The sequence below is a fragment of the Solanum dulcamara genome, chromosome 4 (assembly GCF_947179165.1).
Source record: "Solanum dulcamara chromosome 4, daSolDulc1.2, whole genome shotgun sequence".
Lineage (NCBI taxonomy): Eukaryota > Viridiplantae > Streptophyta > Magnoliopsida > Solanales > Solanaceae > Solanum > Solanum dulcamara.
This window is the reverse complement of record NC_077240.1, coordinates 71,563,473-71,589,606: the sequence shown is the minus strand read 5'-3', so window position 1 is coordinate 71,589,606 and position 26,134 is coordinate 71,563,473. Positions and strand designations below refer to the sequence as shown.

Sequence of the window (26,134 nt, the reverse complement as noted above, 5' to 3'; positions counted from 1 at the left end):
GCTTAGGTCGAGCCCCCACCTCAAAGTCCTCTCGGTGCTAAGTTAACATCCCACAGAATACATATCATAATCATAATGTAGGTTTACAAGAGATAGAAATCTTATAAAAGCGTACATCATCATGGCGGCCATACCCAATTCCCATACTACTAATGAACTTTGGTTTATAAGAAAATTAATCCACGATTATTAATGGTATTCCGGGTACCATAATAATAGGAACCTACTTTTAGGGAAAATGTTTAAAAGCATTGATGGCATATCGGGATGTCATACATGTCGTATCATAATTGTAAACATATCATAAGAATCTCTCATTATCATGTGATTAATATAATGTGGGTGTAGGCCTTCCATCGTTACGAATCCTTTTCATAAAACATCATTAGGGTCTTAAGTCACCCTCATTCATAAAGCTTGCTTACATACTTAAAATTCATGATCATAGCACATACTTGAAATAAGGGTAAAACATGAATACATGATCAATTGACTTGAAAATCATGAAATTGACTTGAACACATGCATGATCACATACTTTCTATCAATCTATACATAATTCATAAAGATAATATCATTTGGAAGTATAATTAAAAATACTCATAATTCATATCATAAACCCTAAAGGTCAATGTAGTGAAATTCATAGAAAAACTCTTCAATTCAATGCAATAACCATCAATTTATATTAAGATAGACTCATAATCATAATTGGGCTCATAATTCATGCAATTGGAATGAAGATGCTCTATGGGTGAAAGTACCCTAGGATCAATAACCCACATACAGTGAGAAGATCAAAGAATTTGGAAGAATTTGAGAGTTATTATGGAGAGCTTGAGTGAATTTTTTGGAGGTCTTCAATTGAGTCCTTGAGAGCCTTTTTGTAGAGAGAGAAATATTTGAATAGGGGAATTGTGATTGAATGAATGTAATTAGAGGTTTAAGATAGTTTATAGAGTAGAATTAGGCCCTAAAAATATGTAGATTCATTAAGTAAGAATTAAGGAAATATCTAAAGTGCCCTCACGTAAAAACTGAATTTGGGCGAAAAACCTCACCAAAGTCCACGACGTGCATCTCTCCTAGATAGGCCAATTTTAAGCGAATGAGATTTTGGCTAGATTTTGACTTGGAAAAATATTACACTGAATGGGAACAAGTGGGCGACGCGGAACCGCCATGCACCTCAATGTTTTAAGCAATTTATTAAAAAAATTATCTTTTGATATACGAGTCCTAAAAATCTACCGAGATCATTTTCCTACAGGTTTTGATCCTTTGATCGATATTTTGGACTCGAATTTTCCAAAAAAGATAGGGATAATGCGTTATGCAACCGACCTATTCCCAAGAAACTTTTAAGGTACTTATGAGCATTTTGAGGAATGTACACTAAGGGACATAGAATGTTCTATGAACCATAAAACCCTATTGTAGAAAGTAGGCCATAAATTGAGTTACTGAACTTTGAGTTACGACCTGAATCTATGGTTCGTAGAAGTTTCTACAGATTGTAGGTCAGTTCTTAGCTCATACTTGAGGCTACTAGTTCTAGGGACTTGAGTTGTATGAGACCTTTCTACGAGCCATGTAAAAGTCTTCGATCCGTAGAAAATGCTCACACAATTCAGGTTTCTGAACTTGGGCTACTGGTTTGGACTTTAATTTGCATCAGTGTTATCTACGGGTCGTAGAAGAGTCTATGACCCATAGAAGTACTCGTAATGTTTGGTGATTTTAAAGTTTAATCATTGAACATTGGGGTTTAGGCTACAATAACTACGGGTCTTAGGCTAACCTACATTCCCTAGAAAAACTCCGTAGACATGAACCCAAGTTTAATGCCCAATCTTCAAAATGCCAAATGCTCAAATTATTCAATTTTCAATCAGTTCATTAATCTTTTTACATTACTACACCCAAAGACTCATAACCCAACATCATTTGGTTCAATTTTGACCTAATTTCCTAGTTGTAATTTCATTACACCTTGATTTAGGGTTGAGTACTCGAATGTTTATGAAAAATTGAGCTTTAGATGACGTATATCTGAGTGTATTAGAGCTTGTAAATCACCCACAACCCTTTTTAATGGTTTGAACACCGACCTTTGGCTTATGGAAATTTTATTTCTGTAATTTGGGAAAAACGGAGATAATGGAATTTGGTGTTGTGAATTAGTGGATGATGGTGAAATATTGGGATTGGTATGGTGAGATTTGGAGGATGATAAACGTAATAGAGAGAATTTTTCTCTTTGGAATTTTGGAAAAGAAATGATAAATTGGGGGAATGTTCAAATCGTTGAAGTTTTTATTTCTTTTTAATTTTGGGTCAGGTCAGTGATTAAAGGACTTAGGTATTTGCAAGGCCCATTTACAGACTGTAGTAATTACAACGATCCATGGATGGGTCTCATAAATCACCTTGATCCTTAGAAAAAAATTAGAAAACATACTTGGAGTCTAGGAAAACAGTCTACGGATTCTAGAAATTTCTATCATCCACACTCATAGACTTAAAGCTGCAGAAGGCCTTTGGATTTGGCTTCTACGAATCAAGTCTATGAGCCATAGGAAAAACTATGACCCTTAAGAAACAGTTCGTAGAGCCATCTACACTTAAAATTTTCAGCATTTTACTTTTCATCTCTAAACACGTAACCATATTTAGGCCTACTTTTTTCTTTTTCTTGATTTTATTTTGATACGGACCCTAATTTAACCTATTTTATCCTAAAAAGTAAGATTAAAAAGTGAAAATTATAAAAAAATAAAAATTAAAAATATCTTGGATTGCCTCCCAAGCAGCGCTTGATTTAACATAGCGGCATGATGCAGGCTCCTTGGTTACTCAGACTTCACCAAGAGCCCATACTTCCACGGCTTTGATAACTTCTTCGGTGCCCATATAAGCTTTGATCCCATTCACTTTGAACCTCATTTCATCGTTATTTTCCAATTCGATCGCACCATGTTGGAAGACTTGACCCACTTAGAATGGTCATATCCACTTCGACTTGAGTTTGCTAAGAAATAAGCAAAACCTTGAGTTGAACAGAAGGACGAAATCTCAGGGTTCAAATGTTTGCTTTTCAATTTTTTAGTCGTTATACTTTTTCATTCTCTCTTTGTACAAGGTTGAACTTTCATACGCGTTTCGGAGAAACTCATCAATTTCGTTTAGTTGATTTTCTTTGATACGACATCCCAATCTAGATTCAGCTTTTTTAGAGCCCACATGACTTTGTCCTCCAACTTCACGGCAGATGGCAAGATTTCCCAAACACAAGTTGGTAAGGTGACATGCCTATGGGAGTCTTGAATGCAGTGTGATATAGGCATAAAGCATCATCAAGCCTTTTCTGCTAATCCGTTCTATTTACATTCACCGTTTTTGCAAGTATTTGCTTGATCTCATGGTTGGAGACTTCGACTTGCCTACTAGTCTATGGATGGTAAGAATTTGTCATATTATGTCGAACCCCATACTTTTTGAGCAACGTTTTAAACAACCTATTACAAAAGTAAGCACCTCCTTCGCTGATTATCGCTTTTGGTAGAAAATCTGGAGAAGATATTTTGCTTGAGGAATGCGGTGACACTCTTTGCTTCATTATTGGAAAATGTGACAGCTTCTACCCATTTAGACACATAGTCATCCGCAGCAAGTATGCACTTTATCCCATTCGAACTTATAAATGGTCCTATAAAGTCAATCCCTCATACATTGAATAATTCAATCACCAGAATAGGAGTGAGTAGGAGTTCATGTTTCCTCGAAATACCTCTTTCTCTTTGACAACGATCACTTGACTTGGAAAAATCATAGCATCTTCATGAATGGTAAGCCAGCAGTACCCGCATTATAATATCTTGTAGTCTGTTCGAATACCACTATGATGACCTCCAACAGGCGATGAATGACATGCTTCTAAAATACTTATTATCTAGACCTCAGATATGCAGTGACGAATAATCCCATCAGCATAGAAACGAAACAAGTATGTTTTTTCCCTGAAAAACTACTTCACATCAGACATGAACTTACGGCGTCGGTGAACAGACAAATCGAAAGGCACCATATCACTTCCCAAGTAATTAGCAATATCGGCAAATCATGGAATTAGATCCTGTGATGCTGCCAAAATTTGCTCATCAGGAAAAGTGTCATCTATCTCAACCCCATCTTCTAACTTCAGCCTTACCTCTTCTTCAAGTATGGACAAATGATCGGCAACCTGATTTTTGGTCCCTTTTTAATTTTTAACATCGAAGTCAAACTCTTGCAAAAGTAGCACCCAATGAATCAGTCTTGGCTTATCATCTTTTTTTGCCATGAGTTATCTCAATGCTGCATCATCAGTGTGTACAATGACTTTGGTGCCAAGCAAGTAGGATCTATATTTTTTAAAATCAAATACTATGACAAGCAACTCTTATTCGGTCACTATGTAGTTCCTTTGATCAACATTGAGGGCTTTGCTAGCATAGTATATGGGATGAAGAATCTTCTCATGCCTTTGCCCTAACATTACACTAAGTGCTACTCCACTCACATCACACATAACTACAAACGGTTGTTTCCAATCAGGTGAAATGATGATAGGTATCGAAACCAGCTTCTCTTTTAACTCTTTAAATGCCTTCAGACAGGCTTTAACAAAAACAAATTTCATCTCCTTCTCAAGTAGTTTGGATAATAGATGTGCTATTTTGGATACGTCTTTGATAAATCGGCGATAAAAATTACTGTGTCCCAAAAAACTTCTAATGCCCTTTGTAGAGATGGAAGGCGACAACTTTTCAATCAGCTCTCGATCAACTTCAATGCCTTTGTTCGAGATCTTATGATCGAGCACTATACCTTCTTTCACCATGAAGTGACACTTCTCCAAGTTTAGCACAAGATTGCATTCTTCACACTTTTTAGTATGTCACCTAAATGAGCCAAGCAATCATTGAATGAGTCATCAACTACCAAAAAATCATCCATGAAAACTTCAATTGTGTCTTCCACCATGTCTGAAAATATGGACATCATGCAACGTTGAAAGATCGCTGGTGCATTACACAGTTTGAATGACATTCTTTTGAAGGCGAATATCCCATACGGGCAAGTAAAAGTAGTTTTCTCTGGGTCTTCGGGTGCGATTGAGATCTGATTTTAGCCCAAATAACATCAAGAAAATAATACCTTTATTTTCCAATAAGATGGTCTAACATCTGGTCCATGAACGATATTGGAAAGTGATCTTTTTTGTCCATGCGTTCAATTTACGATAATCCATACATACTCTCCAACCAGTGACCGACCTCATCGGAATGAGCTCGTTCTTTGTGTTTGGCACCATAGTGATACAACTTATTTTTGGCACACATTGAACAATACTACCCATTTATTGTTAGCAATTGGGTAAACCACTCCAACAACTAACCACTTGATGATCTCCTTCTTTACGACCTCTTGCATAGGTGGATTAAGTCTCCTTTGATGCTCAATGCTCGATTTGCAGTCTGGCATACGTTGGATTTTTTGAGAACATATGTCCAGTAGGATGCCTATGATATTGGCTATGGACCATCCAATTGCTCTTTTGAAGTGCCTCAAGATAGATGTTAATGCTTTCACTTGCCTTTCATTAAGATCATCAACTATTAAGACCAACAAAGTGTTGTTGGGCCCCAAGAACATATATTGCAAGTGAGAAAGAAGGTCCTTGAGCTCTACTGTCGGAGGTTTATCAATGGATGGTTTTACAGGCAGGATTGCTCTATTCTTCTAATCTAAGTCGAGCTTCTTTGGTGAAAAGTTGTACTTCCTCATACCGTCAAATACACTAACCATCTCCTCGTACTCTCCAATGAGATCTACATTGAAATTCATGATCATGACAGTTAATTCTTCAACATGCAATCTCTCCTGAATAGGTATCTCCAGTTGCACTTCATCAACAAGATCGATCACGGACACTACTCGCAGATCATTATGGCTCTTCATTGATCGATAAACATTAAAAATCACTTCTTCATTATTCAGTCTAAACTTCAATTATCCAATCTCCATATTATATTTTGTTTTACCATAATCCTTTATGTTATTATTAATTTGTTTTAAGTAGTTGTATTATATTATTATGGTTATATACAATGTAGCTTGTTTTTCCTTTACCTTATTGTTTAGAATGTGTTTTTGTGTATCATTACCTACATAATTTTAATTTTTGATATCAATGATGAAATTTAGTTCCCTACATTTAATTTTGCTTTTAAATCATTAGTGTGATGGTGAATTATCATGGTCCTCTTTAAGTACATTTTTATCTTATTTTACGTTATTTTTAAAAGTTTGTACTTAATGATATAACATACGTAATAATTTACATTTATTATTTTACGTTATTATTAAAATTTTGTACTTAATGATATAACATACATAATAATTTTTATACAACAACAACAACAACAAACCCAGTATAATCCCATAATGTGGGGTCTAGGGAGGGTAGAGTGTACGCAGACCGAACCCCCACCTTGAAAGGTAGAGCGGCTATTTCCGAAAGACCCTCGGCTTTAAGAGAGGACAAGATAAAAGGTCAGATAGGGGCAAACATATAGAAAACAAGATGAAAACAGGAATATCAAAAGGGAAAGTCGTGGTAGAGTGGTACGGGAAGAAAGAGGCATAACTACAATAAATAAATAAATAAATAAGATAAGATAATATAGATAAGACAGTCAAAGTACAACGGCGCCACAACTATAAACAGCAATACAATGCAGAAATCAAAAGGCAATAAACAATGAGCAGAACTACAACTACTATGGTGCAAAAGATGAATCACTTAGCCTTTAATCCTAATCTGAGTCCTCCACAAAGGAAATTATAGTGCGCTAATGCGCCTACTAATAGGGTAGGGTAACACGACTATGTACTAGCCTTCTACCCGAATGCGGGTCCTCCACACACTCCTATCTAAGGTCATGTCCTCGGTAAGTTGTAACTGCGCCATGTCTTGTCTAATCACCTCTCCCCAATATTTCTTCGGCCTACCCCTACCTCTTCTGAAGCCATCCATGGACAACCTCTCACACCTCCTCACTGGGGCATCTGTGTCTCTCCTCTTCACATGCCCAAACCACCTAAGTCGCATTTTCCGCATCTTGTCTTCCACTGAGGCCACTCCTACCTTATCCTGAATAGCCTCGTTTCTAATCTTGTCGCTCCTGGTATGCCCACACATCCATCTCAACATTCTCATCTCGTCTACTTTCATCTTTTGGACGTGAGAGACCTTAATTGGCCAACACTCCGCCCCATATAACATAGCCGGTCTAACAACCACTTTGTAGAACTTGGCCTTAAGTTGTGGTGGCACCTTCTTGTCACAGAGCACCCCGGAAGCGAGCCTCCATTTCATCCACCCTGCCCCAATATGATGTGTGACATCGTCATCAATCTCCCCGTTGCCTTGCATGATAGACCCCAGGTACTTGAAACTACCTTTCTTTTGGATGGACTGGTCACCAAGCATAACTTCCGCGCCAACCTCATGGGGTGTCTCACTGAACTTGCACTCTAAGTACTCTGTCTTGGTCCTACTCAGCTTAAACCCTTTAGACTCTAGGGTGTGTCTCTAATCCTCCAGCTTAGCGTTAACTCCGCTACGAGTCTCATCGATCAGGACTATATCATCCGCAAAAAGCATACACCATGGCACCTCACCTTGAATTTGTCGCGTCAATACATCCATCACCAAGGCAAATAAAAACGGACTAAGGGCTGATCCTTGATGTAACCCCATCACAACTGGGAAGTGCTCTGAGTCTCCTCCTACTGTCCTTACCCTAGTTTTGGCGCCCTCATACATATCCTTGATCACTCTAATGTACGCCGTCGGTACACCTTTAGCCTCCAAACATCTCTATAGTATTTCTCGTGGAACTTTATCGTAAGTCTTTTCTAGATCAATGAATACCATATGCAAGTCTCTCTTTCTCTCCCTATACTGCTCCACCAGTCTCCTCATAAGATGGATAGCTTCAGTAGTTGAGCGTCCCGGCATAAATCCAAACTGATTCTCTGAAATAGACATGCCTCTCCTAACCCTCATCTCCACCACTCTTTCCCACACTTTCATAGTATGGCTTAGAAGCTTGATACCCCTATAGTTGTTGCAACTCTGGATATCTCCCTTATTTTTGTATAGAGGGATTAGTACGCTCGACCTCCATTCTTCGGGCATCGTTGCTGTCCTAAAGATGACATTAAATAACCTAGTTAGCCACTCCAAACCTACCTAGCTCGTGCTCTTCCAAAATTCACCAAGGATCTCGTCAGGTCCGGTCGCTCTTCCCCAGCGCATCCTACGCACAGCACCCTTAAGCTCTTCGACCGAAATACTCCTGCAACACTCACCAACGCGACGCCTCCCTGTATGTTCCAAATCTCCCAACATAATCTCTCTGTCTCCTTCTTCGTTCAAGAGTTTATGGAAGTATGACTGCCATCTCTGTTTAATGAGGGTCTCTTCTACCAATACTTTTCCATGTTCGTCTTTAATGCACTTCACTTGATCCACATCGCGTGCCCTTCGCTCCCGCATCCTGGCTAGCTTGAACAATTTCCTATCCCTGCCTTTTTCTTCTAGTTCAGCATAAAGGCGTTCAAAAGCTGCTGTTTTTGCCGTCGAAACCGCCGACTTCGCCTCCTTCCTCGCTATCTTATAAAGTTCCCTATTCGTCCACTTCTCCACCTCGTTTTTTCCGCATACCAATAATAATTTTTATATACATATATTATTAATCAATCGCGATACACACATTCAAAACACGTACACTTTACTAGTAATAACAATAATGAGAATAATTGAAGTCAAATTACTACTACACCAAACACAAAGGGCGTGTTTGGCATGGAGAAAAATATTTTCCACAAAAATTATTTTTTTGAAAAATAAGTGAATTTTTTAAAACTTATTTTCTAATGTTTGGTAAGTAAACAAAAAATTAATATCTCAAGAATATTTATATGTAAGCTAGCAAAATATTGCGAAGCCAAAATTTTCATTAAAGGGTGTCAAAATATAAAGAAGTAAATATACGAGAAAACCAATAAAATAAATTTTTAAAAAGGGAAAAAAATGCATGCAGTAAAAAAACACCATTACACTGCTATCAAGGATAAAACACATAACTTCAAGCAAATTTTATAACCCCTTAACAACTATACTAAACCTTTGACTTATGTCAAGAAGTGTCAACACACATACCTATATTTATTAAATGAAAATTTGACCTATATATACAATATAATTTTCCGACGAATGAGTATCGCTTCACACCCATCGGGCAAGGGTGGTTCCACCATTGGAATGGGATGAAGAGTGGCGGTTCACAAGTGGAATGGTCAAGATTGGGGTTAGAGATGTTGGACGGATGCGGAGGAGATAACGAACTTGAAAGTTACTAATAAAACTTATTTTTTCTACTTCACATTTTCTTATTTTAAAAAAAATATTTTTCTAAAAAAATTATTTTGATCAATCAAACATAAAAAGAAAATTGTTTTTTTTCTTCCAACCAAACACACCTAAGTTGGTTGTAATAAATTAAGTTGTTGAAAGTCAATAGGAGTAAAGCAACCAAGTATTTAAAATGAAGCTGGCGACGTCGACGGTTCCGCGTTGTTCCTATGTTTGTTTGGCACGTCGTCACATCACTTTACCCCTCAAAATTGTAGGTCTTTAATTATTATCTTTTAAAATATTAAGTAACAAAAAAGTGATTAAAAGTATCTCTAACAATAAAAAAAAAATTGCAAGGCAAAATAAATAAATTGCAAAGCATAAATTCACTCTCACTAGTTATGTCCAGGACATTAGTTCAATAAGTTATGCCTTAATGACATAAATCCAATGATGCAAGTTATACTCCGAAACATATATTCAATAATATAAGTTCTGTTTCAAAGCATAAGTTCAATAAATTATGTCCAATGCATAAATTCAGCGATACAAGCAAGTTATACTTATAGATATAAATTCAATGACATAAGTTATGTCACAAGGCATAAGTTAATTGACGCACAAATTATATCTCGAGAAATAAGTTTAGTGGAGCAAATTATGTGATAAGACATAAGTTCAGTGACACAAATTATGCCATAAGATATGAGTTCGATAACACAAATTAAGCCACAAGACCTAAGTTCAGTCACATAATTTATGTCCTCAAACAAATTTCGCTAAAAATTAATCAGCCTTAAGAATCAAATATCATCGAACTTATATCTCAGGGCAAATATTCATTAAGAAGTTTGGCCTAACGAAATTAGGTAAGAGAACTTGACCTACAAATTTTCATTAAATGATCAGTAATGGCTAATAAGAGGTGATAAATATCTCATGAAATTAATTAAAATATTCACAAATCAACTTAAATACCACAATTATAAAAAAATAAAAATGAAAAAGTAATTATTAGATAAAAAGATTATTCAACATAACCTTTATAGTATGAACATAATAATTACTCCTGTGCTTTAATTTCAGATCTTGTGCATACAAATAAAAATATCTTGAAAGATTTGACGTAAAACTAAAAAAAGTTGACTATAATATATCACAAAATTAATCAACTCAATCCACCAAAGAAAAAATTATTTTATTTTATGAGAAAATCATAGTTATATTATTATTATTATTATTATTATATTACTTGTAAAAAAGTTGATGATAACAATAATAGTAATGTCCTTTTTATTAATACTTCAAATCACAAAATCACAAACAGAACATAAACAACCAGAAATAGATCATCATTAGGTTTCCTTTTTCCTTTTTTTTTCCTTTCTTTTTTGGCCTGCTTTACTCTTTTGTGTTTTCTTGAATTCCTTCCAATTTCAATTTTGGGAGAGAATTCAATTTTTCAATCCAACCCCTCTGAAAACCCTAGCTCCAAATCCCCCATCTTTCCATGAATAAACTCTCATAGTTCCCTCAGAATCTTGTTTAATTTTCATAAAGTTTGAATCTTTTTCCATAGTTTCCAAGTTTCTTGTTTAATTTGCATAAAGTTTGAATCTTTTTTCATAGTTCCCAAGATTCTTGTGTAATTTGCATAAAGTTTGAATCTTTTTTACTAGTTTTCAGGAATCTTGTTTTTTAAGGAGATATGAGTATTGATAATGATGATGGTAGAGGAGGATTACATGTGTCAGATGAATTGTTGGGGACTATTTCGCCAATAGTGGTGTATTGGGTTTATTCAGGATTGTATTGTTTGCTTGGGGGTATGGAGAATTATAGGTTGCATACAAAGAAAGATGAAGATGAGAAGAATTTGGTTTCCAAGAAAGAGGTTGTTAAAGGGGTTCTTCTTCAACAAGTTGTTCAAAGTGTTGTTGCTACAGTTCTCTTTGCGGTTCGTTACCCCCATTGCCCTTTTATTGCAAAATTTCTGATTGACTTCACCATTTTTGGGAGTTTGATAGATGGTGATTGTTGTATTGTTACCTCTTGAAGCAGGTTAATTAAGTTTTGTTATTGTTTTCTTTTGAGTTTGGCTAAGCGTAGCTCGATTCAATGGAGGAAGGTTGTTGTAAATTTACTGTAAAAACAAAAAAATAGTTTAGCTATAATAGATACTTTGAATTGGATTTGGAGCATTCATTTATTTGATCAGTTGGATAAAGAGGATTCGTATAACCATCAGCATCTATGATTGATCATAGATGGGTTGACCTTTACTGGTGGCTGCTGTTTGATTTTGATCAAAGTTCGGAATTCCTTTTGATCTTTGAATATAGGTTTAAAATTTGTAATTGGTGCAAGTGCTGTGCAATTATACTTGCATGGTGTGTTCATACCCTGTGGTCGGCATGGAATAGGAATTAGAGGAAGCTGTCATGAAAGTGAAAAGTTTACTATTTTTGAATTTTGCACTGTTGGATGATTCCTTATATGAATATGTTGAGGACATTTAGGGGTTTATTGAAAAATTTAGGATTAGTTTTTATTGCTGCATAATTCTGTAGTCATTTGCAGGACGGTGGAGTTTTTATTACAACGTTCGGTCTTATCAAATTTCTATCTGGTATTTCTTATATTCGCGTATGGAGAGAAATGGAGATTGATATATTGTTACATTTGAACATGTTTATTAGCTTTATTTTCTTTCTTGGAAGTTTCTTAGCAACTCCTTGTATAATTTGTCGCCTTCTGTCGGTGTCTATTTGCCTTAAAAAGATATTTAATTAGTATTGGAATGAAATAGGTCTGAATAAGGCAGAATGTATATAGATGACTCATACTGTTAACCCCATATATTTTGGGTTGAGTCATAGTTGATTGATCGATTGATTGACTGACCTTGTAATGGTGGATTGCACCTGGCTGCTGAAGGTTTCAAACTTACTTTTGATCGGTGAGTTTTTGAATTTAAAATATGTTGTTTGGTGTAAGCAATGTGCAGTTTACACTTGCACGGTATTTCATTCCCTGTTGTTGGCATGGAAGAGGAAATTCGGTTAGAAGAGGCTGTTATGACTTACGAGGGATCATAGTTCTTCATTATGGAATTTGGCACTGCAAGGCATATGTGATGCTTCATTTTATATTAAGGCATTTTTTGACATTTCTCATTAGGTCTAATTGCTGCATAGTTTGTGGACAGAATGGTAGACTTCTTATTGATGTCTATTGTATTGTTTATAGATTTTGGCTGATACAAGGATAGAGATATCGCTTGTCTATGTAGCTGGTATAGATAGTTAGTGGGATTATTCTTTATGAAGTACCCAAGTTTTTAATAAACCTATGAAACGCTGTGCCTTCTTTTGTCTGAACTTATATATTTAATATTTTTATATATTCTAAAATGCCGAGGTTGGCAGATCATTCCCTTAATTTGAAGGGAAAGGGAAGACAGACCATGAATAATAGATGATTTCGTGTAACTGTCAGAAACAAAATGTGCCGAATAGTTTTAGCTGCTGGTTGAGTTGCAAGTTTGTTAGTTCTGGAATAGAAAGTAGCTCAATATCATTTGCTTGTCATTTAATAGGGGACAGTGCTAGAAAGAAGAAGAATTAATTTTATTTCTTGGAATAGATTACGTTAAGTTATAGAAGTTGTGGTTCATCTCTTCTCGGTTTGTGTCCAGAGGTATTGGGGTGCTCAACTTATAACTTTTCATGTTGAAGAAGCATTGATAAATTGATCATACTTGCTCAATCTATTAAAAGAAAGTGACCTCGGAGATAAATCCGAGGGTCTTTCGGAAACAACCTCTCTACCTCCACGAGGTTGTGGTAAGGTCTTCGTACACTCTACCACCCCAAACCCCATTTGTGGGATTCACTGGGTATGTTGTTGCTGTTGTTGGATTCGGGGATAAATGGATTGGGTGAATTCAATGATGTATAGCTATTGTGAGGTTCTCTGTGATTATCAGCTGACCACCAGAAGGTTTTTTTCTCCACATACCAGGGTTTGAAACAAGAGGATCTCTCCCCTTTCTTATTCCTCTTGGAAATGGAAGGAATTAGTTTAATGTTGTGCAATGCCATGTCTTTGAATTGGATAAAACGTTTTACTGTTGGGACACAGGTTCTAATAGGTTGGAGGCTTCTCACATCCTTTGTGCTAACGATAGACTAATCCTTGCCGAGGAGGTTCAGTTGAGATACTTGGGAATCATTCAGCTGTTATTTGAAGCTGTATCTGGGCTGAAGTTTAACACGGGGAAAAGCTCAACTTTCCTTGTTGATGAGGTGGAAGATATACAGAGATTGGAAGCAAACTTGGGGTGTCAGACAGAAGAGTTTCCTACAACTTATTTGAGCATGACTTTAGGTGCCAAATACAAGGCTAAGCAAGTGTGGCATAAGATTGAGGATAGATTTGAAAAGAAGCTTGCAACTTGGAAAAGGCAGTACCTATCCTTAGGAGGTAGAGTTACACTCATCAACAACATGCTTGACTCTCTTCCTACCTATCTCAGGTCCCTGTTTACGATAAGATCAATAAAAAAGAATTCCCGTGGAGTGGAAGTAAGGAAATAAGAGCCTTTCATCTGGTTAAGTGGGACTTAATAGTGAGAAGTAAAAAAGGGTGGATTGGGGGGAATCAGGAAAAGAGGCATACAATCCGGGCTTATTTAATCAAATGGGTGTGGAGATTTGGTAGGGGGGAAAGAAGCCTATGGAGAAGGGTAATCTCTTCCAAATACGGGGAACTCTGATTTTGGTATTTGGGCCGGATACAAACATCACCTGGCTTGGGTGTATGGAAACACATTTGCAGCTTATGTTCATCTTTTGAAACCAAACTAGAATTAAAGTGGGAGATGGCCAGAGAACCAGATTCTTACAGGATGCAGGGATTGATCATACTCCAAAATGATGACATCCAATGATCTTAACAGTTTTTCCTCTAATACCAATAGTTCATTATAATATGTCTGTATGCTGTTCAACTTCCGTGGCCACAAATGAGGCAGTTGACTTGTATTTTTATCCCCTTGTGGTTTCAAGCTAAAGTTAGGAGTTATTTTTCCTATTTTCCATATTCTTTAGTTACACAGTTACAACTATTAGCATACATCTCACCCGAGCTCTTCTGGCATACATCAGCCAATTGGTGGTGGGCTTGCTTATATTCTTTAAGTGAATGTCCAGTCCAACATCATATGCTTTGGAGATTGTTATTGGACCTTGGCTTTTAGAATGTTCCTTACCTGATTGCAAAACTGAAACCGTTCTTAGTCGTGCCATAGTCAAGTGTTTTTTCTCATGTAATTTTCGGTCCACTTAATATCTTGTTCCACTTGTGCTCTCTTTTCCAAACTTTCTCATTGTTTGGGTTTATTATATGTCAATTCATTTCTGGAAGCTCTAGTTTGATCATTTATTCTTGTTCACTAAACTTTAATTTTTTCGAACAGGTCACAGGTAATGCTGGCGACTCTGATGGAAATCAACAGGCTGGCTTCCTTGTTCTTGCTAGACAGTTGTTTGTTGCCATGTTCATCTTAGATACTTGGCAATACTTCATGCATCGTTACATGCATCAAAACAAGTTCTTATACAAGCATATCCATTCTCAGCATCACCGGCTAGTTGTTCCATATGCATTCGGAGCTTTGTACAATCACCCTTTAGAGGGTCTGATACTTGACACTATCGGTGGGGCTTTAGCTTTCCTTTTCTCAGGCATGTCTCCTCGAGCTTCCATCTTCTTTTTCTCGTTTGCTACCATCAAGACCGTCGATGATCATTGTGGACTATGGCTACCTGGAAACCTCTTCCATATCGTCTTTAAAAACAACTCAGCGTACCATGATATTCATCACCAACTTTACGGAAGCAAGTATAACTTTTCACAGCCTTTCTTTGTTACCTGGGATAGGATACTTGGTACGTATATGCCATATGCACTCGTGGAAAGACCAGAAGGGGGTTATGAAGCTAGGCCTGATAAAGATTGCAAGGATGACTGATAAAACTGTTAGTACATGTTTAAAGTATGTACCACTGCAATTTTACCCAGTATTTGCCTTTCTCAGTAATCTGTATATAATTATATATGTTTCTGCATATATTGTTGTATTACTGGTTTTCTTTTTGAGGTTGAAAAAGAAAAAAGGCAAATAATGTCTTTTCCTCTTTTGTCATAGTGTCTGGTTTCCCATAATTAGCTCTGTAGGTAGAAGAGGACTGGAGGTTAAAGATTGTCTGGCAAATGGTTTGTGTATCAATCAAGTAATATCTTTTTCTCAAGTGTTCTCTACCATAGCTGTGTGTTGTCCTCTGATAGCATGTCGAGTTGGTTAAAATCTTAAAATTTAGTTTAGTATGAAAATATAAGTATCTTATTTGGACACTGCTATTTAACTTGTACCAAGTTTTTTGAAAATTTTGCTCGTCTATCCACTTCAGACATGCGATGTTTGAAGTTAAGCTTGGTAAAGGTTGATTTTGGATAAGATGATTGAAGTTCCGTACAAGGAAAGTTTTAAGTGAAAATGGCTAAACTTTACCTATAAAAAACTTGATACACCTCATATATATATATATATATTGATGACAAGAAAAACCCGTAGCTGCTGTCCTTTGGGTGCTCACGGGGTAACCCCCTTTCCCCCTCCGATGCAATAGCTTGTAAATCACACAGGAAAGTTAACCCGTACTTGACAAGCCCAGTGCGACGAGCTCGACCTAGAAGGCAAATTTCTTGCTTTCGCTGGGAAGGGGTTTCGAACTTGAGACTCCAACACGGAAGTCCCAAGCCCAAACCATTGAGTCACCACAAAGGGTTACTTGATACACCTCATATATGATGCAGTTTTAAAATGGTCAAGACTTTTAAAAAATTTACTTGTAAGTTGTGAGTATGACTTAAATGGAGATCCCAAATTCGAGTATCTGTGCACTTCGGCCTGTGGATAACCCTTGGAGAATTTTCATTGATTTAATGGTTACAATTTGAATTGTAATGTTTGTAACATTAAATATTGATTGGTCTCGTAGCCATTCATATCTAGTATAGTCTTTCTTATTGTATTAATAACATATCAGGCATTTTAGGAAAGATATGCCATCCTTCATTTTCCTGTCTTTTGACAATTGCAAGAGAATCAAGATGCTTCTATGAATCCTTATCAAGAGGTCTTGGACTTGAGTATTGGTAATAGAAAATCTTTCAATATGGAGCACCTTTGCTTTATCGATAGGCTTATTTGATGTGAATTCAAATTAATTAATACCAGTAACTTTCGAATATTGAATAATCAAATTGAATCAAAGAGAATGTCATGTGGCAATGGGCAAAAAGTCTAGTGCCATGATACACTGTTGGAATTGGAGGCAAGTTTATTACATTGCTGAAGCCATCAAAGCTTATCTGGAAACTCAATACAGATGGTGGTTGCATGTCAATTCAAAATAAGGTCGGGGCTGGAGGAATTGTTAGGAATAGAAATGGAGACCTAGTGATGGCCTTTGCACACCCTACTCAATTCGACATCAACTACTTCAGTGAAACTCATGCAACTCTAATCGAGATTTCATGACATTGTGATCAACAAGTTACTGACTTAAGTGTGGAATTGGACTCCATGATCATCGATAACATGATTAATGGAATTTACAACGTTCCCCGGAAACTACAATATCTTTGAGAACACTCAACAGAAGAAGTCTCAAAGGAACATACAAGTAAGCCATTGCTTCAAAGAAGGTAATGGAGTTGCAGACGCCCTTGCTAAATGACAACCAACCTTTAGAAGAACTCCATAAGGTATCTGTACCGCAGTTAATGAAAGCTAAAATGAATCACGAGAGACGAGGGTTCAAATGCCAACAAGAGACCAGAAAAGCCAAGTGGTTTTTCCCCACTTGAATTGAACACATTACAAGATCTGTTTCTTCAGGGAAGAAAATGCTCTTAAGAATACATTGAAAGTTTCAGAAAAGACTCATCATGTAGTGTGGGGTTCCAAAGAGAGGAAAGAAAAATAAATAAATGCAAGTTTTACAAAGCATAATATCATACAGTATAATTTATGTATCCATCAATAGAGAAAGGTTAAACATACATACACCAAGTAGCCTCATCTCATTGACCAAAAATTTCTTGCTTTGAAGGTTGTTGAACTTTGATAAGTGAAGTATTCGTCCTTGGGATCCATTACAAATGACATTGATCAGTAGCACCATTACCGTCTCCACTGGCATCTTATCATGCGGATGTGGAATTATTATCCCCAACAGTCCAGTATTGTTTGACTGCTACCAGTATTTTTTCGGGAATAAGGGGGCCGTCTTCATGATCCATCAATTTGAAGTCCCATCTCATACCTCCTATTATCTTCTTTACCTTAATTAGAACGTCTACATCATCTCTCAGAATAACAGCGCCTTCTGGCCGCAAAATACGGTCCATTTCTAAGAGAATGTCTTCAAAGTCGCACCTTCATGATTTCAAAAAAGAAAAGCCAACAGAGGAATGTTAGAACACTAAGTTAGTCAAAAGCACAAAAGCAATTTTTGCTTCTTCCCCATTATATTCTAGAATCTTTTCCATAATAAAGGAGACAGCAGCAACAAGAAGAAAAAAAAAAGGCAGCCCAGTGCACAAAGCATCCCGCGTTAGCAGGGTCAGGGGAAGGGCCGCCACGTTAGCAACAAGAAGAAACAATACTTTGGATAGTCAAAACATACACTGGCCTCTACTTGTAGAATATACAACAGGCAACCCCATGCTTGATTTTGAAGTTACTCCTTAAAATTACCTACAAGTTTAAGCGGCTATATATTTACTGAATCCGTCCATTATTACTGACTTCTATTTCCTTTCAGCATATATAACAATTCAGTAAACCTTTCCTAGTCGCTCAACCTATTGCTCTAGCATTGAATTTCATATGCAGACAAACCAGCCAACCTCCAAACATTGTATTGACTTAAACACATCTCTTAACGCTAATACGAATTAGAAAAGCTCTTACTTATGCAACCGTGGGTGCGGCCTAGTGGTCAATGAAGTGGGTGGAGAACCATGAGGTCTCAACTAGGGGTGTTCATGGTTCGGTTTGGGTCGGTTATTGATTAAAACCATAACCAAACCAATTTAATCGGTTATTAAATGTCTAAAACCATAACCAAACCAAGTAAAATAATAACCACGGGTTTGGTTATTGTCGGTTTGGTTCGGTTTGATTCGGTTATTCGGTTTATGACTAGCCGAGATAATTCAAATATTCTCTCTCTACATTCTTCAAATTCTTATGAAGCTCTTTTTTCCTCACGACCCACAGAGGTTCAAAACAGAAAATGAAACAACTTAAACATTCGGAAAAAAAAAGAAAACAACTTAAAATCAATTTAAAATTTGAAAAACTCCTTACAAACCTTCTCAAAATTTGACAATCTTATACTTGGGGTTGAGGAGTTGAGGTTGCTCTTGAGCCTTCACTGTTAGTCTATGACTGTGAGTCTGTGACTTTGTGAGAAACCAACGTGAGAGGAACAAAAATGTAAAAGGAAAACAGATACTAGGGTTTTAAAGTTTTAACTTTTACTTTATGTTGCTGCCTGCTGCTCAAGTGCTTAGTGCTTATTAGAAATTTAGGATTTAGAATTTAGGATTTAGAATTGGCTTGAGAGTTGGGCTAATGGGCTTGGATTGTTGGACTTGGACCGCTGTTTAGTGTTTATTAGAATTTATAATTGGGCTTGAGAGTTGGGTTTGGATTGTTGGGCCTTAAAAATAAGTATATTAATATTAAATTAATAATTAAAACGTATAAAATATCTTTAATTATTTATGAAAAACTAATATTATACATATAAATAATTATAAATTTTAAGTATATAATTATCGGTTTGGTTCGGTTATTTATTCGGTTATTTTTTTCTATAACCATAACCAAACCAAATATTATCGGTTATTGAAATTTAAAACCAAACCAAACTGAATGTCGGTTTTTTTATTCGATTTGGTTAAATTTTCGGTTTGGTTTTGGTTTTAACTAAAACTGTGAACAGCCCTAGTCTCAACCTCTCAAGTTCAAATCCTAGTGGAGGCAAAAATACTAGGTGATTTCTTCCCATTTGACCGAACATTGGTGGACCATTATCTGGTATCTGTGTTGGTGGAGGGCAGCATGTACCCCATGAAATTATTCGAGGTATGCACAAGTTGGCTCAGACACGACGATAGAAAAAAGCGCTTGCTTGTAGATCTCTGCTTACCCAGAAGAGGTCGTCTACTAAGGGAGGATTACATCACAGAATCAAAACAGATCACTAAAGTTGACAATTACAAAGATGATGCATCAATGAAATAGCAAGTTGATCGAAAATAAGGCATGATTTTTATTCATTATATTATAGTTTTTCTAATTGCATAAAGCTCAACTTCAGAATGGAATTCAAAGGAGGAAATTAAGTCTGTTCCTTCCACTCAATTTATATCATGGTATTGACTTTTGACCGAGTTTAAGAAGTTAATTCGACGTACATATTATATTGGTGTTATTGAAGGAAATATATTAAAATAAAATTTGAAGTTAGTTTGATCAGGAACCATCATATTGAAGCTTGACAATTGAATAGTTTGATTCTTTTGAATTTTTGGAAGTAGTAAAGGACAAATACAAATGGAATGTGTTAAAACATTCTAAAGATAAAATTTGATATGGTGCCGTAAAAATATACCACTGAATTATTCCTTCTATTTCTAAATTGCAGCCAAAGTCAGATTGGCATCCAGCCTCATTCTTAACAGCCACATAGTATCCAAGGTTCTTGATCTCAACGGCGAACCAACAGAAATACAAAAAATAAGAAAAGAAAAAAAAAAGGAGGAAACACTTACTTGTCCTTGTATAAACTGAAAAGACCATGAGCATGAATGAGATCATAAGTCCTTGGGTACGTAGAGAATGCTTCACACCTTAAACACAATATAACTGTTATCAGAAGGTAGCTTTCAGCAGGACAAGAGGAAGAGAAATCACTGAATAAAGTAAATCAACAGTTTGAACTCCTTATGAAGAGACAAAGTTAGACCAAAGCAATTTGTTCAAAGTAGCCTGCATAGGATTGATATTCCTTTCGTCATTTCCACAAAGCAGAAAAAGATTTGGTGCTGAAAACAAATGCAGCAACTTATATTGTTGTGTGCATATGTGTAATTAAACTTAACACCCTCTGATACTTGAGGCCTCTTATTATACTTATCTCTTCACCCAAAAAGATTGTGATTTTAGTATACTCTAAGCTTATGTAACTGCTATACCTAAAGCAGAAGAATAAGGGTAAACTAACATAGAAAGGAAAGTAACATTAGATCAAGGTGTCCTTTCATATGATAATTCCTTAATTCTTCTCAAAGTCATTGATACATAACAAAGGTCTCCTTTGATGGTCCTTTGCATTTAAAACCAAAGACTCTGAATACAAGATTAATAATCACACCCACAAAAATCGAGTGGCAAGAGTACTGCAACTTCCTATGAACAAAAAAACGGCTGTCCTTGAAAAGTTACCAAAGACACAACTATACCAGATAAGTATATAATTGAGCATAGGAGAGAGGAAGCTGTACCAGTCATGATAAATCCCGATAAGCCCACGTTCATATATGACTCCCAAGGTATTTTTTTCGGCTATCATAGGCATAACATTCATAACCCACAACTTGGGAGACTGAAGAGCTGCAGCAAAGCCTCCAAGTCCAGAATTCATGTCCATGATATTACGGTACCTTCCTGTGTCAATGAGTTTGTTAATTTTCTTATAAGCACTTGCATGCTTCTTCCACTTTTTGTTGTCTTCCAGATATGCCTCAACTGAGACTCCAGAAACTAGTCCATTAGCAATTCTTGGGGGAACAGCAAAAAGTCTCTCAGGGAATGGCTTTAGACCATCGTCATCACCATTGCCTTTGCTTGGTGTTATGCATGCTTCCATTTTGATGTACCTGATCAATAGAAGCAAAATAATGGAATCCATGAAACTTGATCTTCAAGATTGAGTTTGCGCTACAAAATATGTAGTATTAGATGAAATGAAAGAGTTTATCCTTTTACTTCGCTACAGTTGAAGGGCCAGGCTAATAGGGCTAATGTTGTATTGTGCATCTAACTGCCTTGCACCAACAGGTTTGGATGGTAAGTGCAAAAGGTAAATATCCACCATATCAGATTATCACGAAACTGTAAGTATAGAGACTTCTAGATATCTTTCTGCATACTGAAACCTTCTTGAAACATAGTTCGTCTTAGGAAAGAAGTTAACATCATTCCAAAAAGTACTTATAGTTTTAGCACCGATGACATAATTGATTTTTTTAAGACACCAGTAGAGAAAACCTGGTTTACACTAGCATAAATTTGCCACTCATCGTAGGCAAGAAACACCTTCTCTTTAGCTTTTCCTTTAAGCAGAAAGAATTTCCAACATTTAAAACTGAACTGTTTAGAATGATGACGTACCAGACATCATCTGGATCTGCCGATTTACAAAGTGTAGCTTCAGAATCTTCTTGTGTAGAACGGCATGAGTCGGCATCCATCCTTTTCTGCCAAATAGCAGTCTCACCCTTCTCGGATTTCTTCTCCCAGCAAAGAAGCTTAGCAATCTCTTCAATTTTCCTTTGTTCTTCCTGAAGGTCCTCCATGGGGCGCTGCCAGGCCTTGTAATTAGTCTTCCAATTGATCGGAGGGCCAGAAAGCACCCAGTAGCCACCAGGTCGAAGAACCCTATCAACTTCCATCATGAGGATTCCATCTGCATGAAGAAAGACTAAGATATGCAACACAAGAACAGCTACCGAAAAGGTTAAGATTTCAATAAACCATAAAGAAAAAACAAGTAAAAGGAGAAATTAAAACCAGATATCTTCTAAAATTTAAAAGGTCACACTTGTTTGAAATTGCAATTTGTTATCAAGTAGGTATTCTTACTACCATACAAGATTCATACCAGCAGCTCCCCATGGGATTAGACAACGAGAACAATGAGCCATATCAAAGGCCCTAGATGGATATGGCATTTTGACTGTTCCTAGTACGCCAATAACAGCAGGTACACCCCTTTCCAGAGCAAACTGAACCTGAGCTTCATGTGAGTCTCGTGGAGCAAATGACATTGCGATGACATTCCTTTTCCAAAGATAAGCACCCCAACTTGCGACCTGGTACCATAAAGCATTATTAGTTAAAAAAACCAACACAACAACAAGAAGTATTCTCCAAGTAGGTGAAGAAACTGAGACATAGATATCTTTTGCTATAAGAAAGGTTTTCACAGTACAAATCATACCCCGCAACCAGTGTCCAGAGCAGTCCGAACAGTTCCATTTTGAATTGGAATTACTGAAGCAAGCTGATCAATATACTTATCTGCTCCTTGAGGAAACTGTGTCCCTCCTCCAGGGAACCTAAACACATTACCTTCATACTGAATCCAGTTCTGAATGGCTTTCTCGACTGTCAAGCTCTTATACGGAGCGTTGGCATATGGAACATAATCCCGACTTTTTGGCCATGGAAATGGGGTGACATACCCCTTAGGTGCTGGAATAAGGCAACGCAACTTCTTTTCAGGAGGCGGACAATGCCTTTCTCGATAGATCATATTTTCCCTTGGCAAGTGCATAGCACGCCTTTGATCTTGACATGGTGTATGATCAGTGTAACGAGGACGACATGGGCCAAATTCTTTGACTTCTGTTCCTGAATCATCAATACTACCTCCTTGGCCACCATGACGAGTCTCAAAATTGAGATTTGGTAGTATATTGCAGTTCTCACTGCTCTTGGTGACTGCCAGAGCTATACTATCCCCCTTCCCAACGCCACTTCTCTGCCATGATCCAAGCAAATAGAAGAAGCAACAGAGACCAGCCACTATAAATATTGACACAGAAGTCCTGGTCCTGTTGTCCCCTGAGCTTTTGTTAGCCATTGCTGTCCTGAAATGGTTTCAGAATTGAGTTGGGAAAACGAAGGAAACTGAATTCCAATACACGTGTTTTTTTTTGTAAAGATATGACAACCTAGGCCTAACTCAATCCCAAAAGCTATCTCATGAAGGGAGGATTGCCCAAGTCCATATAAGTAAACCACCGGTCCATTCCCCAACGAATATGGGACTTTTAACCCACTCTAACACCCCCACCCCTTGTTCAAGCGCAGGCTCAACTGGAGCGTGCACCAGGAGTCCAAACGGGGATGGACCTAACTCTAATACCATCAGAAGTATAGCTAGATTAGAGCATAGTTCTTCAATAATTTGCTCGTTGAGGTCTCAAAAGATCATAACTTTTGCTACCAAATGTTGTATAAGATTCTAGAAATTAGTAGAAGTCAATTAAAGCTAATTTGACATGAAAATCAGATAAACCTCGTTTTCCCTCCTTGATACTCCAATAACAGCGAATTAAAGTAGCAGTAGATCACCTTGGAATTTTAAACAGCCAGCAGTTCACTTGGATCAAAATCAAATCTTTTACTTGTTTTCCAGTTGGGTTTGATGCACTTGAGCCAAGGGTCTTTCGGAAACAGCCTCTCTACCTCCTCGAGATAGTGGTAAGGTCTGCGTACACTCTACCCTTCCATACCCCACTTAGTGGGATTTCACTGGGTATGTTGTTGTTGTTGTTCTTGTTTGCCAGTTCTAATACACAAATGTTTAACAAGCCAACCCATAAATCAATCTTTCAAATAGGTTCTCTTTTAGTTTCCTAAACAGTAAACAGGTATATTAACAAATAACAGCGCATCAGCTAACAGACCACCATTCAAAGCAACAACAACAAAAAAGAACAGAAGAAACATGAAGCCAAGAACTGATAAGATGCTAAAAACTGCAAGTTTATTACACTTTAACTACACCTAAGAAGTTATTATGATGCCTCATGAGAAAAGATTTTAAACTTTATACTGTGAATGGGTTTAGAAAGTGAAGCCTCACTTGAAAAATGAATCAATCAAACTGACAAGTAAGATAGGAACTTTATGATCAAGAATTCAAATTATTCAATGCAGATTAGCTAACAATGGCATGAAACTAACCTCCCCCCCCCCCCCCTCCTCACACTCACACACTTTCTTAATGACCTTCCAAATCTGCTTTATTTTGCTTTACAGTCCACAACAGAAACTTGAAGCACAAGAACTGATACTTAGAGCAGACCCAAGAAAATGGGTCTTTAACTACAGTAAGAAACTATCAGTATACCCCATAAGAAAAGATTTGAACTTTACACTGGACAAATGAATCAATCAGACCAAACTGACAAGAAAGATAAGAACTTTATAATCAAGAATTCAAGTAATTGAATGAAAGATCAGCTATAGAGGGTTAAATCAGTATACCACCAATGGCATGAAAAATTTTCCAACTCTGCTTTATATTGTTTTGTAAGTCTGCAACTCAGATATGGCTTTCAAATTAAACCAAGAACAGAACCACTGTAAAACCCCAAATTTTGTTTTTTTCAAGATTATCTACAAGTATACATCAAATTTACAAGTCTCTATCTCTCTCTTTGAAATTACATTTTTTTTTTTGTGGTGGTGTTTGGGTGGGGTGGGGGTGGGGTGGCGTGGGCGTGGGGGTTGGGGTGTAGTGGAGGTTTTTGTTTAATCTGTGTTAATAATCATATCCGTGTTTGCTAAAGTGTAAGGAGGTGGGAAATGTGCGTGCATCTATCAGATGCGATGGGACCCAAAGGTGTAAATTCTTATTTATACACTATTAATATTTGAAGTAAATTTCAAAAATACACTTAAATTATTAGAAATGTGAATTTTATATCTAAATTATAAATTATTAATTTGAAAAACACATTTTAATAGTGTAATACAGTCTCTCTTTTATTGAAAAAATCTTATCACATGACATTATACATAAATAAAATATCCTATATTGACAAAATACAATAAGCTTTTAAAGTATCAATATCCAAAATAAAAGAAATTATTTTTTAAAAAAATAATTATTTATTTAAAAATAAAATTTTAAATATTTTTCTCATCAAACTCTACCACCTCCTCCCTTTCCCCCACCCCACCCCTGGACAATCCCACCCTTATATTTTTTGAAATTTTTTTTTATAATTTTTTTTTGAAAAATACCTCAGCTCTTCCCCACTCCTTCCTAAAAAAAAAGATATTATTTTTATTTTTTTAAAAAAATTCTACCCACCTCATCTAATCTCCACTCCTAATTTATTTATTATTATTATTTTTATATTTTTCTCATTTTGTGTTAAATATGTACATATATTTATAGAAAAATATTTTTTTCTACTTGCATACCGAATATAATGAAAATAAAAATAAAAATTTTATTTTAAAAATAGTCTTTCGGCAAGTATGTATATATATAAAGCACAAAAGCGAAAAAAAAAATTAAAGCGAAGAATTAGGTGGGTGGATAGAATTGTTTCTTTTAAAAACAATTAAAACAATATCTAAATTATTATATGAGTGGAGGAGAAGATAAGTAAGATTTTTTTAAAAAAAATTATAAAGAAAATTAAAAAGTAAACTAAAATTTGGGGAGGGGGAAGGGATACGGTGAGAGGAAATGGTGAAGTGGGGTAAGATAAATATTT

General features: G+C 36.4%; 3 protein-coding genes across 5 annotated transcripts; 1 reads left to right on the top strand and 2 right to left on the bottom strand.

Annotated features, from left to right (window-relative positions):
* Positions 1-4,441: 4,441 nt before the first annotated feature.
* On the bottom strand, positions 4,442-6,003 carry LOC129884352 (uncharacterized mitochondrial protein AtMg00860-like). Its single transcript, XM_055958668.1, has 2 exons — positions 5,848-6,003; positions 4,442-4,927 (listed from the first exon to the last, which is right to left on the bottom strand). Exons 1-2 carry the CDS (start codon positions 6,001-6,003, stop codon positions 4,442-4,444), a joined length of 642 nt encoding a protein of 213 aa, XP_055814643.1.
* A 4,728-nt stretch (positions 6,004-10,731) lies between these two features.
* LOC129887544 (sphinganine C4-monooxygenase 1-like) lies at positions 10,732-15,783 on the top strand. Its single transcript, XM_055962668.1, has 2 exons — positions 10,732-11,426; positions 14,949-15,783. Exons 1-2 carry the CDS (start codon positions 11,178-11,180, stop codon positions 15,501-15,503), a joined length of 804 nt encoding a protein of 267 aa, XP_055818643.1. The 5' UTR covers positions 10,732-11,177; the 3' UTR covers positions 15,504-15,783.
* A 1,570-nt stretch (positions 15,784-17,353) lies between these two features.
* Positions 17,354-25,171, bottom strand: LOC129887543 (probable methyltransferase PMT2). 3 transcript variants are annotated; one of them, XM_055962664.1, is made up of 7 exons: positions 24,891-25,171; positions 22,834-24,189; positions 22,495-22,705; positions 22,005-22,299; positions 21,116-21,490; positions 20,384-20,461; positions 17,354-17,975 (listed from the first exon to the last, which is right to left on the bottom strand). In XM_055962664.1, the coding sequence occupies exons 2-7, from the start codon at positions 23,476-23,478 to the stop codon at positions 17,744-17,746; spliced, it is 1,836 nt and encodes a 611-aa protein (XP_055818639.1). In that variant the 5' UTR covers positions 23,479-24,189; positions 24,891-25,171; the 3' UTR covers positions 17,354-17,743. The 3 variants fall into 3 exon arrangements, with proteins under 3 accessions (XP_055818639.1, XP_055818640.1, XP_055818641.1); XM_055962665.1 differs by having other exon boundaries at positions 22,834-23,485; XM_055962666.1 differs by lacking the exon at positions 24,891-25,171 and having other exon boundaries at positions 22,834-23,485; positions 23,973-24,872.
* Between the last annotated feature and the right edge of the window lie 963 nt (positions 25,172-26,134).